The sequence below is a fragment of the Misgurnus anguillicaudatus genome, chromosome 15 (genome assembly GCF_027580225.2).
Source record: "Misgurnus anguillicaudatus chromosome 15, ASM2758022v2, whole genome shotgun sequence".
NCBI classification, from domain to species: Eukaryota; Metazoa; Chordata; class Actinopteri; order Cypriniformes; family Cobitidae; genus Misgurnus; species Misgurnus anguillicaudatus.
The window spans coordinates 26,595,638-26,608,899 of record NC_073351.2 but is presented as its reverse complement, the minus strand read 5'-3'; the positions used below and the strand labels follow the sequence as shown (position 1 = coordinate 26,608,899).

Here is a 13,262-nt window from a genome sequence, read left to right as displayed (position 1 = left end):
ACTGAAGCTGTCTGCTTTGGAACACTTGACGGGCCTGGCACGCAGGGCCAGCTGCAGTTTCACGCCAGTGGTTTAACATGAGTTACACGCATACATGGTTTTGGGAAGCTTTCATCAACAAGCTGGCTGTTAGCTCGCTTGTGATTTGTAAAGTTTTGTTGACGTGTTATCCTAATCAAAAACTTTTGCCTGTCTACAATAAAATTGATATGCTGAGATTCAGATTGACTACACATATTTTACTGCAGCCCTATAAGCAATAATTGATTTCTAATATCAGTTTAGATTAACTATCCCCATATGTATAGTATAGATTTTGTAGGCTTTAATATTTGCCTTCCACTACTAAAATCCATTGATTGAAACACATAAAATATTTTCATGAATCCCACCATGTAATACTCATTTTAACCTATGGAGGCCGCCATTGTTTCATGCATAGATTTTTTATTATTGCAATATTTTGAACTGTGAACATTAAAGGGCAACAAAGTATCAATTACATCGCAATTAAATATAACAGTTTACTATAGTAACTGTAGTAATATTTCATGACAACCATTACACACACATGGTAATACACCCATAGTGCTCTATGCACGAAACGAGCAAAAAGGGCTTTAAAGTACTTGAGAGATTGTAATTCTTTGTACTTGTTTTAATGGGAATTGTTTTATTCCTTATCTTGGCTTTTTTTAAGCCTTAGTCTTGATTTCACGCACAGGGTTTCACATATGGGTGATTCTCACGAAATCCAGACTTAAAAGGTATCCAGCATCAGATTTTTAAAAAGCCCTTGAAGCCAATTTTTTTGCACATATAAGATTAAGGTCTGAACTTACTATAACCATTATTTTTAGAGGATTTAAAAAAAATTCTTCTAGAATTATTTACATTTTTTTAGATGATCATTATCAAACTATAACCATTATTTTTAGAGGATTTAAAAAAAATCTTTCAGAATTATTTACATTTTTTAGATTATCATTATCAAAAATTATCATTACTGCAACATGATATTATGCATTTACAAACTCATTTCGGTAATGAGAACTAAAAAGTTGTCTAGGTACTATGACAAAAAAAGAGGAAAATTGTTGCGGAGGATGAGAAAATTGGTCTTGGACACATTTATATTCCTTATTATTGTCTCTACATTTACCAATGATCACCAAATACAACATGTTTCTTTACTGCCAATGTTTATAGTATAACACGCACTGAAGCTTTTTATTTTTTAGATTTTTTAATTATAAAAATTTCCATGTCAAAGAACCCAAATCCAGTCATGGACACGTTGCGGTAATGAAAACTTGCCCCTTAAATGTGGAAAAAACAACAAAATTGGTTTGTATGATGTCATTTGAAATCATGTGCAAAATAGTACATGAAGAGATGTTTGTGACTGTATGCTTCTTATTTTGATAGCATTTACTTTTTTAATAACAATGTATCATGACACCTCATAAGCATCATTTTGCGAGAATCACCCATACTGGTAATTTCATATAAAATAAAACTGTTGAATAAACAAAATAGTTTAGGACCATTCAGAATTAAAAATTTTGTCAGGTAGGATGCCATTGATAACTATATTACAGTAATTATTGCAAATGTCTCTACTACTTTGTTTGCTTATTTTTTCCTATAGTGACTGATAATGTGGCTGAGAAACTGCTCTCATACAACAGGGCAAATCGTGCGGTTGCAATTCTATGTAACCATCAGCGGGCACCGCCAAAGACCTTCGAACAGTCCATGGCAAACCTACAGTCAAAGGTACGATAGATAATAAGAAGGATAGTGTAAATGAAATGTGAAATGAAAGAATGCGTTGAATATTATCTCTTCCTTAACATGTTTGCGGCTTCTAACGTTTTATCATTCATCTCCTGCTCTACTAGATTGACAGCAGGAAGGAGCAGCTGGCCCTGGCTAAGAAAGAGCTAAAACAGGCCAAGAAAGATGCCAAAGGGAGCTCAGACAACAAGCTGCTCACGTCAGTATCTCATTCCAGGCCTCTGTATTTGTTCTCACAACCATTACAATCTTCTGATATGTGAACACGATTGTGTGCGTTTTCAGTTTGGTGGAGAAGAAGAAGAAAGCTGTGCAGAGGTGTGAGGAACAGCTGCTGAGGATGGAGGTTCAGGCTACGGACAGAGAGGAGAACAAACAGATCGCCCTGAGCACCTCCAAGCTCAACTACTTGGATCCACGTATCAGCGTGGCCTGGTATGTGTCACTTTTAGATACTAGCTGCTTGCTATATCTTTAGATGTAACTAGTGCTGGGCAAAGATTACCGTAATCGCATACAAAATAAAAGTGATTTTTTTTTTGCTTAAGATATGAGTGTGTGCTGTGTGTTATTATTATGTATATATAAATACACACACATTAATGTATGTTTTTAAGAAACATTGTGTGTGTATATATATGTATATTTATTTATTTAAAAAAATAGATAAATAAAAATGTTCTGAAATGTATATATGTGTTTGTGTTTAAATATACATAATTATTACACACAGCACAGACCCATATATTATGAAAAGGGCACTTTTATTTTGTATGCAATTAATCTTTGCCCAGCAGTACTAGAATTTTTTTTGTATGATTTTGTTTCCAATGGATAACTTTGTTGTCCTTTGCTTGTAGGTGTAAGAACATGGAGGTGCCACTGGATAAAATTTACAACAAAACCTTACGAGATAAGTTCGCTTGGGCAATTGACATGACTGAAGTTGACTTTGTGTTCTAGATATGGTTTGGTTATCTTTAATTTTATCAACAATTTTTATCCAAACCTACATTTTAACTGAAGTTGTTGATTGGGTTTTGTAGCCGTATTGTTGGCACTTTTATATTGTTCGATTTTTATGTTTAATCAAATTCAGATATTCTGAATCATTTTAGGAAAGTTTAATAAATGTTCATTGTTTGTAGAAAACCTCTTCAATGTTTTTTCATGTAAAGGACCAGTTGAGCTGCTTCAATATCTGGGTAATATTTTTACCCCAAAATCATTAAAAGAAAAAAAATTCTTAAATAAGAGGTACTATGTACCTGGACCACAAAACCAGTCATAAGTAACACGGCTATATTTGTAGCAATGGTCAAAAATACATTGTATAGGTCAAAATTATATATTTTTTATGCCAAAAATCATCATTGGGATATTAAGTAAATATAATTTTCCATGAACATATTTAGTACATTTCCTACTGTAAAAATATCAATAATGTATTTATTATTAACAGTATGTGTTTAAAACAACTGACCCTTATGACAGGTTTTGTGGTCCAGGGTCACATGACTTGTTCTTAGCAGATTTTACAGTATAACTTGCTAGTAGTTTACAAAATACATTGTCATCTTTTCCTATTGCAAAAGACATGCGATTTCATCAATTTTAAGATCAAATGTGCTGCATCTCGCAATAGACCTTTAGTAGTGACCCTTATCATGATAGTGGAAATTAATCCTCACCCAATTAAAACTTAATCTAGAATAACTGTATACAAAGTAATCTGCATTTTTAGTAATTCACCGAGGTTGAGTGTATTTGAGGCAAGTAGATTTGTGTGCAATTATGCATTGCCTTCAAATATACACTGCCTTCAAATATACACATCAAGGCTCAATGCAAATAATTTTTTATACTGGCCCTGTCAGGCCAGTGGTTCAGGTTTTCACTGGCCCCAATAAAAAATGTCGGTGTCACATATTTAAAAATAATTCAAAAGTCAAATACAATTGTATACATATACAACAGACATGTTCCAATAAAAAAAGTTCCCAACTTTTCTGCTTTACCTGTAAACTGACAGCAAACTGTGCAAAATATTGCATTGTTTCTTTCGTCGTGTTTTACCCAAGTAATGCCTGCTTCAAAGATGTTAAATAATATACATTGATGAAAAAATTTTAGTGACTGAGGGTGAAGCACTGGCCCGATCGGGCAAGTGACAATATTTTTTACTGGCCAGAACGTCTCTCGCGCTTGCCCCGGGCCACCGGGTAGTCCTTTATATTGAGCCCTGCACATTGTAACTTGCAATTGTTTTGGTTTAAGGTAGAATTCCAGTAAAGAGAGCCAAGGAGACATGTTTTATGAAACAAGTTTAATTTAACAACATATTCAACTGTATTGGAATGGTGTTAGATTGGCACTTGGGGTAGTGCTGTTATTACAGTAAAGCAAAGTTCAGTTCTAGTTCATTGTTATTGTGGGTGTAAAAAGTTTTCAGCAGTCCATTACAGGAAAAGGTAGAGTACTGTCAGGTTATTGGGACTGACTTTACTAAGTTTAAAAAAGCATCACATCAAATCAACATGTTAGTCACCATAGAGAAAATCTTGCTGCTTCTGAAGAGTGTCTATAGTTTCAGCATAGTTTCATCCTGTGAAAGATGACATTAGGTCAGGGCAGTGCATTGTGCTACAATTTTAAGGAGTGAAATGCTAAAATTATATTAATGAATAAAAAAAGTTAAGGTACCGCTACTAGGAGGCATCTCCTTCTTTGACCTTATTCTCTCCTTCAACCTCTTCCACCCCTGCCTGAGTCATCAGGTCTGCTATATTCTTCTCCAGATCATCAATACGCGTGCTCATTTCATCGAGTGACCTTGTTAAGGAATATAGTACTGGTACCACAATACAAACCACATTTAACACACAGAGAAAACAGAAGTTGTATTTTTCTTATGCTTTCTATGAGTGGTTATGATAAAAGTGCATGCAATACAGTATATGAGTCTGACCACAGGGTGGTGGTAGGAGGTTGATAACCTTGTGGTAAGGCTGGTCACAAAAATGTTTTATGTAAAAATATGCAGGAATTGTATAAAACATTCCACGTGGATCTGTGTTGGGTAGTGAGTTGGATAGTTGCAAAGACTATGAACATGATTTCACTATGTGATCCTGGATCAACACCATTGTTGTACCACCTCTAAAATCATTAATAATAATTTCTGCTTAATTGGTACTGAATTATAGTAAGGTGGAAGGATATTTCTCCCGATGATCTGGTCTGACATGGTCTGAAACTTATCCTGCATCTGCTGCAGCAATGTCTGCACCTGTAAAAGAGAACATGCAGTTCTGAATGAGTTTGCATTCATATACATGCAGAACAGTATAGACATGGACGATTTAAACACAATCTTAAAAACATGCTGACAGACAATCTACTATAAATAACTGATCTGTTAGTATCCGATGCGCCCCAACAATATTGCTGAGTTTTATGTTAATCCGATATTTGTGGAAATAAACGGAAAATAAAAACTCAAATAACATCACGTTATCTTTTATTTATTTATCGATTAAATAGAATGAAAACGAATCTGGAATTTACATCAAAACAATTACAATTGAAAACATAAACAGACCTAGCTAGCATTAGCCTAGCTTAGCTAAACATGCATCTACAATTTCTTCGCAACCTACCACTGCTGTGAGATCCTGCACCGATTTGGGGTCTGTCTCTGCCATAGTGTTTTTAAAAATAATAGATGTATACAATTACAATGAATTTTATTATCCTAATATGCGAAATCTCCCCAGTTCTAAGCTTTACAATAATCAGCTGTTGGCGAAATCACGAACTTATCGCGAGACTACGCGAGATCTCGAGATGAGGTTCCTCCTTCTGCTGCAGATAAGCAAATCTGCCCCTCGGGTGAGCCGGTGCGCGCTGCAGGTAATAATGGGTGTGTTGTATGGAATAACAGACTGTTGACTGTTATCAGAAGGACTTGCTGTTATTCAAAAGCATGCAAATAATCAGCTGTCGTACTTTGGCAGGAAAAGTTGAGTAATGATTGTACTATTTTCTTTAAAAAAAAAAAATCTTTTTAAGCATATCTCTGTAGCAAGTAGTGATCAAAAGTAACGTCCTTTGGAAAATCGTCGATCTTCATCCTTTTTAACATATTAAAGTGTATTACACATTTTGTATGCATGTTCTGTTGGAGCTCAGCATATAATAATGCATTTAATGCGGCTTGCTAAAAATAACACGCGCGCAAAGTAGTCAATGCAATGAATTATTTCCGTTTTTTATTTCCTTTTTGTTTCTTTTTGCATTGTTTTGTATATTTTTCCCTTATACGATGTAAGTTTGCCTTTTTTGCTAAATTATTTAGTCAAAAATACACACCTTAAAAAGTGTAATTTTCTCCATTTTGTACCAGTCTAACCTGATGAGTAACATCACTCCGGACATCACTTTGGTCAGTATTGTTTGTGTAGCTTTGTCAATAATGTATGTAAAAACGATTGATCATCATATGCCAATGAATTATTTATAAAAGCCTGTGCTGTTCTTTTGCTGTATTTAAAAGTTAATGTTTGTTCATATCATCTCAGCTCACATCATAATTTGGTTTTATACGATCTCGTGGTTTTCTTTCTTCCCTGTGTAACATTAGACGCAGTGAAAGCGGTCAAGCCCACATCTCCAAACTGCATCTGCCTGATTTAGACTAGATGAGAACACGAGACTGCATAGGCTACTGTATGCTCACGAGAGCGCGTACTTCTGCTATTATAGTTGTCAAACGAGTCCTCGTCCGAAACAAGGTATGCCTAAAACTTACTGAACTTATGCTTTAATATTAGTTGTTGTCTTCTGTATAACTTGTCATTCTGATTATTAAAATGGTAAACGCGAGTTGTTTGTTTTGCGCTTAATTCCAAAATCACGTTCTCGTGTGTTTTTCCCACGAGTGCATTTTTCATAATTCCTGATCCGTGAACTCGTGGACGTGATACTGCATTAATCGCATTCTGGTTTAACGGGTATTCAAGAAGCCAAACACGCACATAACGTATCAACGAGTGATGTTTGAATATCCATATATGTATTGTATGATTAGGCTGTATACAAACAGACACAGATGATGTCTTGCGTTGAAACGGTGTGGTGCACCGGACGCAAACGTTGAAAGATGTGCGTATGTAAAGTTAGAGAGAAAAAGCCAGGACGCGTCCTGTACACGACCCCAGGAGGCTGAAACGCATTCATGGGATTTTCCACGTGTACTGTACCGTGTTTCTCAAGTTCATAAACGTTGTGCAAATTACATGCCCAAAGCGCATCGAGCATGTTTGCGGTTATATTTCCATGTAGAGGTAATAATGCTTTCTTTTGTCCAGGAAAACAAAATGTGCTTACGGGTGTGGATGGTATAGTAAACATATGTTATTGTCGGATATGAAGAGTGGGGTTAAGGCGTGTACCTCGGAAAAGCCCAACCCACCCACGGAATGCAGAAGTTACGCAACACCTCTGGTTTACAGTAGCGTTTCTTAAAACTTATAAATTCACTGTCGAAGACAATTATGCTGATGTTTGACCTTAACATACAACATATCCTTCATAAAGATCACAGATCTATCCACTAAAACACACAAAATCCACTTATAGTAAAAATACTTTAATATGTATGCATTTGCAGAAGCTTTAATCCATAGTAATTTTTAGCAATTCAAGCTCTTCCCTGGGATCGACCCCAAAACCTTTTGCACTGCTAACCCATTGAGCTACATTTATTGACATTTTGCATTGGAATGAACCTTCACTTTCGTTCCAAACTGCAATCTTCAAATGAGACGTGCGAGTAAAAATCCTTTCTTTACATTTCTGCATTTTTTTTAATATGCACTTGCAATTTTCTAGTACTTGGTTAAATTTAGTATGGTAGCACTTGTATTGTTTAGACTTTGAATCAATAACTTGGAGTATTCTCGTTTGTATGCCTTATTGGATAAAAGATATAAAATGTTAAATGAATGCATTTACATGCAATCTGTGCAGGGTTAAAGTGTCTTGCTCAAGATCATAATGATGATCAATGATCTCAGTAACTCTATGCTTTCCCTCCGGATTTAAACCTTTGGTTTATAAGTATCATGTATTCCTGCTTAATGATCGTTTTTCTGTATCCTTTCAATAGCTCACATACTCAGGAAATGTGCTGAGTGCACGCAAAATGTCCAAGAGTAGTCCTAAAATAATGAAAGGGTGCTTTTATTGGTGCTCATGATTTTTTTATAGAATCATGACTCAGACCGCTGTTATGAGGAGACGGCCGTTCGGTCAGAGACAAAGAAACATGAAGCCTTATCATCTGAAGCACAGGCCCGTTTAGCACAAACATCCTGTTTAGCTCAGATAATATTGAGTGGGAACTGCTACAGATGGCGTTTGTGAAAGTCTTCCCTCATTGGTTTTATGCCCAGAAAGGTTCAGATTAATCATGTTCATGTAACGTTTTTAGGTTATGGAAGGTGGTACTGTTGCTTGAAATGCTTTAACATGCTTTTGTGTTTTTTTTTAGCTGGATATTTGGAGATGCTTTATAGATCTGATCAAATGTTGAAGTGCTAAACTAAAGAGAAATCTTTTGCACGAGGATGAGAGTTTAGAGACGGCGTGTTTGTGAGATCTCAGTGATGGAGCAGGGATCAGAGGAGGACATGGAGAGCTCGTGGACTCTGCTTTCCTGGCTGGCCTCTTGCGTGATGGTGTTCGGTGGTGCCGTGCCCTACATCCCCCAGTACCAGGAGATCCAGAGGACCAATAATGTAGAAGGATTCTCCACAAGAGTCTGTCTGGTGCTGCTCATTGCCAACATACTACGCATTTTCTTCTGGTAAGTGGATTCAGTGTTGCAGGAGCAGTTAAGAGTTAAGTACTCAAGGGCCTGTGTGTAATTTTTTTTAGTATGTATGTTTATTTAAAATTTTGGGTCAATAATCTTTTAATAATTTTTTAATTGTTACTCTTGTTCTCCTGCAGGGTAGGTAAGCAGTTTGAGATGCCTTTGCTCTTGCAGAGTGTGGTAATGATTTTCACCATGTTGGCAATGCTGCATTTATGCTGTGCCATTCAGTCCAGCAATCGTGTCACTACCAAACTACACCATATCGCAGGTAATCTCATTAATCCACTATTTGCCATTCTGCACATTTTTGTCCCTGCAGTTGTTTATTGTTATGTGCCACTCGCTATATATACACTCAGCTAAAGGATTATTAGGAACACCTGTTCAATTTCTCATTAATGCAATTATCTAATCAACCAATCACATGGCAGTTGCTTCAATGCATTTAGGGGTCTGGTCCTGGTCAAGACAATCTCCTGAACTCCAAACTGAATGTCAGAATTGGAAAGAAAGGTGATTTAAGCAATTTTGAGCGTGGCATAGTTGTTGGTGCCAGACGGGCCGTCTAAGTTACTGGCATTTTCACGCACAACCGTTCCTAGGGTTTACAAAGAATGGTGTGAAAAGGGAAAACCTCCAGTATGCAGCAGTCATGTGGGCGAAAATGCCTTGTTGATGCTAGAGGTCAGAGGAGAATGGGCTGACTGACTCAAGCTAATAGAAGAGCAACTTTGACTGAAATAACCACTCGTTACAACCGAGGTATGCAGCAAAGCATTTGTGAAGCCACAACACGCACAACCTTGAGGCGGATAGGCTACAACAGCAGAAGACTCCACCGGGTACCACTCATCTCCACTACAAATAGGAAAAAGACGCTACAATTTGCACAAGCTCACCAAAATTGGACAGTTGAAGACTTGAAAAATGTTGCCTGGTCTGATGAGTCTCGATTTCTGTTGAGACATTCAGATGGTAGAGTCAGAATTTGGCGTAAACAGAATGAGAACATGGATCCATCACAAATCTCAATCAACTGCAAGATGCTATCCTATCAATATGGGCCAACATTTCTAAAGAATGCTTTCAGCACCTTGTTGAATCAATGCCACGTAGAATTAAGGCAGTTCTGAAGGTGAAAGGGGGTCAAACACAGTATTAGTATGGTGTTCCTAATAATCCTTTAGGTGTTATGTAACCATGTTCCCTGTCTGTGAAATTCCGGCTTAAGTCTCAGAATGTAATTATGAGATTAGAAGCTTCAAAGTTTGATTTCAGTTATTAATTTTGCTTTAATTCAATCTTTGACATTGCCTTACTCAGTCAGTATTAAACATATATCAAGATTATTTTTCACTGAATGTTCTTTACATTTTGTATGATGATTTTGTGTACTTTAGCCGGATATTTACAGGCATATGAGACACTGCTCAAAATTTATTTACAGTACCTGCATCTGAATTTGTAGCATTCATGTTTTGCCAACAGGGGGAGCCAATACAAAAGCAATTTTTTAAGACTTTAAGATCACGTCTTTCCCTTTTTAAAGAGGGAAGAGAAACCTTAAGGCAGTGTTGAAAAGTAAGCACTGTCTTTTTGGGATGAAAGTAGAAATTTCTTAAAGAGACAGTTACAATGATTGTTACAACACTCTCATGCTGTGCTAATGCCCGAGGCCATGTGAATGTTATATAAACTTAAGCATGTGAGAATATTCTAACAGATATCACCTCTGAGCCCCACTGTCATGCAGATGTGATTAAAACAGCATAAATGTCACTCACAGCCTGGGGAGGCATTCATTTATAATGACGATGTTAAGTGTCAAGTGTCTGACAATATCGGCATCACGCGGACCAGGAGAGAACTGTGCGTAATTTCTTTATTACAGTCTACAGTATTGATTTATGATACATTTAGGCGCGAGTTGATTGGCTTTTTCTGGGTGTGCAGAAGGAAACTCAATCTAAGTCATGGGTTTTATGAGATCACTTGCCTGGAAGGGAATCTGAATGATAAAAATTTTCTGTGTTGAAATAATTCAGAAATGAATATAAAATCAGACGTAGCGCTAATATACCCGTCACATTGATCGATTCAATCGGATGCTATAACTTTTTCACTTACTTTATACATTTATCAAGTTACAGCATTAAAATGTGTCAGAATGAGATTTACAGTGTTGATTCACTTAAAGACATACTGTACTGTATTTTCCTTTATTAATGTGGACATTGAGCTGGATTGATGAAGAGTTATTTCTCTAGCAGTGTGGATTTGCTCTGTTGTTTAAGTTGCTGGTTTTGATGTCTCTGTTTAACAAAACATCAAACATCCCTTTGTTGCTACACCATTTCCTTTGTTATTTGCATCACTGCTTGTGGGTGGGGCTTCATGACATGTTTCGCATTGGTGTCTGCCATTGTATATAGGCCTTATGAATTGTCATGACTCAGTGTTTCTGCTGTAGCTCCTTTGCACGCTATGATATTGAATGTCATTACCAAAACAGCAGGGGTTTGCCTGAATGACAGTTAAGGTGTCTTCTTACCTTTGGGATGGATGGGTGGGTGTGCCAGACCGAAAATAGTTTGGACATCAGGTCCTCCCTCTGAAAGTTAGAGTCCTTTAATCACTGACTAACCCAATGGCAATATATGACTTACTGTACTGTGCACCTGTCCTGCATAACCTTTCCAGCTATACACACACACACACACACACACACACACACACACAATCTGTCGCTCTTACATACTGTACTTCCTAACATATTACACAAGCGCATAAATATACGTTCGGTAAGCAAATTCTTTTTGTGTGTTTTAGCAAAACAGGCACTCGCATGCAATCAAGTATAAACTTTTCAAGATGTGCCTTAAGTGGCAAATAAACTTTTCATGTGAGGTCTACTTTAAGCCTTCTCTTATCTTTAGTGAATCACATGTAAGGTTATGTCTCATGTGATGTTCAGATCTGTTTACTGCTGCGATCTGTGAATGACTTAAGCATTCGCATGCGCTCATTACCCCAGGCTGCTTGGCCTTGTTGTGCTTGTTTGGTGCACAGAGATGTTGCGAGAGATGTCATGACCTTTAGGAGAGCACGAATTAAGAGAAAATATAAGTTGTTTTACATTATTTTTGTAATGTCGCTGATTTTGCCGCTGGAGTTTATGTCAGATCTGTTTCATGCAGTCTGCCGTTCTGGGCATTGGCCTTTTCAGTGCACATCTGTGCATGTTTTAGCACAAACTTTGTTTGCAGTTCTTTCCATTTTATTTTGAAATATCCACATTTGGTTATTTAGGCTATATGTAGACTTAAATTTAAAATAACCTGAGGTGCATGCTAGTTTATTTATTATTTGTTTAATATTTTATTTAATGTTACATTCTTGAGATTTATTTATTATTTTTTAAGAAAAATTGGACATAGATACTAGTACTTTAGAGCCCTCTTGTGGACAAATCTGGTATGTAATTTAAGTTTAGCTTCAAATATTTGGACTATATAGCCACACACCTACTGTTTTAAACTACATTCATGCCATTGCATTGAATAACAAAATATAAACAGATTGACATTCTCGTTTTTTTTTTAACTGTCTGACCCTGCTGGTTAAGGGTCAATGCAAAATAGTTTAGAAAAGTGATGCATCATTTATTTGCAGATGCCACGTGTTTTAGTATTTTATTTAATGCAGTGACATTCACGCACATTAGGTGTCTTAATTGTCCAAATGCAATGAGTACTTACTAGTAACAATTCAGTTTACATTTTTGCTTTTTTACAATTTTGCATTATTGCAAAACAGTCTTATAAAAAAAGAGTAAGGAACAAACAGTGAAGAGATAAAAAAAGTATATAAATAAGGAAAAATAAATAATAGACAGCAGAATTATGAAGTATGTAAGATTAAAATAATAGCTGTGAAACGTTATGTAGTTGCAAGTATGCATTTTAATATATGTGACCCTGTAAAATCTGTGAAATCTAGTTATGAGAGTAGGAGCATTTGATTTTATTCATTGATTTCACATTGATTTCAATCTTTCACATGACCTTACTTAGAAAATATCAAGGTTATATTTTCGAAGAATGATCTTTACATTTATGTAGGTTGTGATTTTATGTAGAAAACAGTGAATCACTCAAAATGACCTTATAGCTGGGTTTTCACAGGGACATTTAATCATCATGATTCACATTCAATCATCACATGCCAACTATCAGTGATTTATGTGAGGACAATGTATCAAGAAGATACAGTACCGTAAGAACTTTAGTCATTTAGTCTTGTAGGTTGATCGATGATGGGTATTAAACCGGTCATGTCATTCCATCTCCCATTAAAAAAAAGGCCAAAAATGAAAAAAAAAACCTAAAAACCAGAGATTTGTAAAATAAAGAAAGGATTTGCAATACCATAAAATATGCATTAGCAGCATTTCTAACAGAGAAAACTAAGTTTATAAGATTGTTTCTAAAGCCTAATTAATACGTAAGGAATAATTGACGACGGGCCATTGAATTATAAGAAAATAATGCACACCCAAGGTGCAATGCATTATAGTCAATTA

At 36.1% G+C, this 13,262-nt stretch overlaps 3 protein-coding genes across 7 annotated transcripts in view; 2 read left to right on the top strand and 1 right to left on the bottom strand.

Moving 5' to 3' along the window:
• LOC129419595 (DNA topoisomerase I, mitochondrial) overlaps positions 1–2,952 on the top strand; it is a 34,004-nt gene extending 31,052 nt beyond the window's left edge. The window contains exons 17-20 of the mRNA XM_055174756.2: positions 1,652–1,779; positions 1,905–1,999; positions 2,086–2,235; positions 2,661–2,952. Coding sequence (XP_055030731.2) covers positions 1,652–1,779; positions 1,905–1,999; positions 2,086–2,235; positions 2,661–2,763 — 476 coding nt within the window. The 3' untranslated portion in view covers positions 2,764–2,952. The remainder of the gene's footprint in view (positions 1–1,651; positions 1,780–1,904; positions 2,000–2,085; positions 2,236–2,660) is intronic.
• Positions 2,953–4,111: 1,159 nt separating this feature from the next.
• On the bottom strand, positions 4,112–5,633 carry hsbp1b (heat shock factor binding protein 1b). Its single transcript, XM_055174525.2, has 4 exons — positions 5,460–5,633; positions 5,023–5,089; positions 4,504–4,627; positions 4,112–4,405 (listed from the first exon to the last, which is right to left on the bottom strand). The coding sequence occupies exons 1-3, from the start codon at positions 5,502–5,504 to the stop codon at positions 4,509–4,511; spliced, it is 231 nt and encodes a 76-aa protein (XP_055030500.1). The 5' UTR covers positions 5,505–5,633; the 3' UTR covers positions 4,112–4,405; positions 4,504–4,508.
• Positions 5,634–5,649: 16 nt separating this feature from the next.
• The window catches only part of LOC129419393 (solute carrier family 66 member 2), a 45,195-nt gene continuing 37,582 nt past the window's right edge, over positions 5,650–13,262 (top strand). Inside the window, exons 1-5 of one of the 5 annotated variants that reach the window (XM_055174523.2) lie at positions 5,650–5,712; positions 6,206–6,244; positions 6,443–6,593; positions 8,354–8,668; positions 8,815–8,948. In XM_055174523.2, coding sequence (XP_055030498.1) covers positions 8,469–8,668; positions 8,815–8,948 — 334 coding nt within the window. In that variant the 5' untranslated portion in view covers positions 5,650–5,712; positions 6,206–6,244; positions 6,443–6,593; positions 8,354–8,468. Of the gene's footprint in view, positions 5,713–6,168; positions 6,594–6,631; positions 8,260–8,353; positions 8,669–8,814; positions 8,949–13,262 lie in introns of those variants that run through there. The other 4 variants (XM_055174522.2, XM_073853689.1, XM_073853688.1 and 1 more) reach the window with 4 other exon arrangements.

What these genes read in the sequence shown, in the direction of transcription:
- hsbp1b (XM_055174525.2), bottom strand. Translation starts at nt 5,504, where the DNA reads ATGGCAGAGACAGACCCCAAATCGGTGCAGGATCTCACAGCAGTG. An exon ending in TGCAGGATCTCACAGCAGTG is followed by an intron (nt 5,090 to 5,459) that starts GTAGGTTGCGAA and finishes TCTCTTTTACAG; the next exon opens with GTGCAGACATTGCTGCAGCA. An exon ending in AGACCAGATCATCGGGAGAA is followed by an intron (nt 4,628 to 5,022) that starts ATATCCTTCCAC and finishes TAACAAGGTCAC; the next exon opens with TCGATGAAATGAGCACGCGT.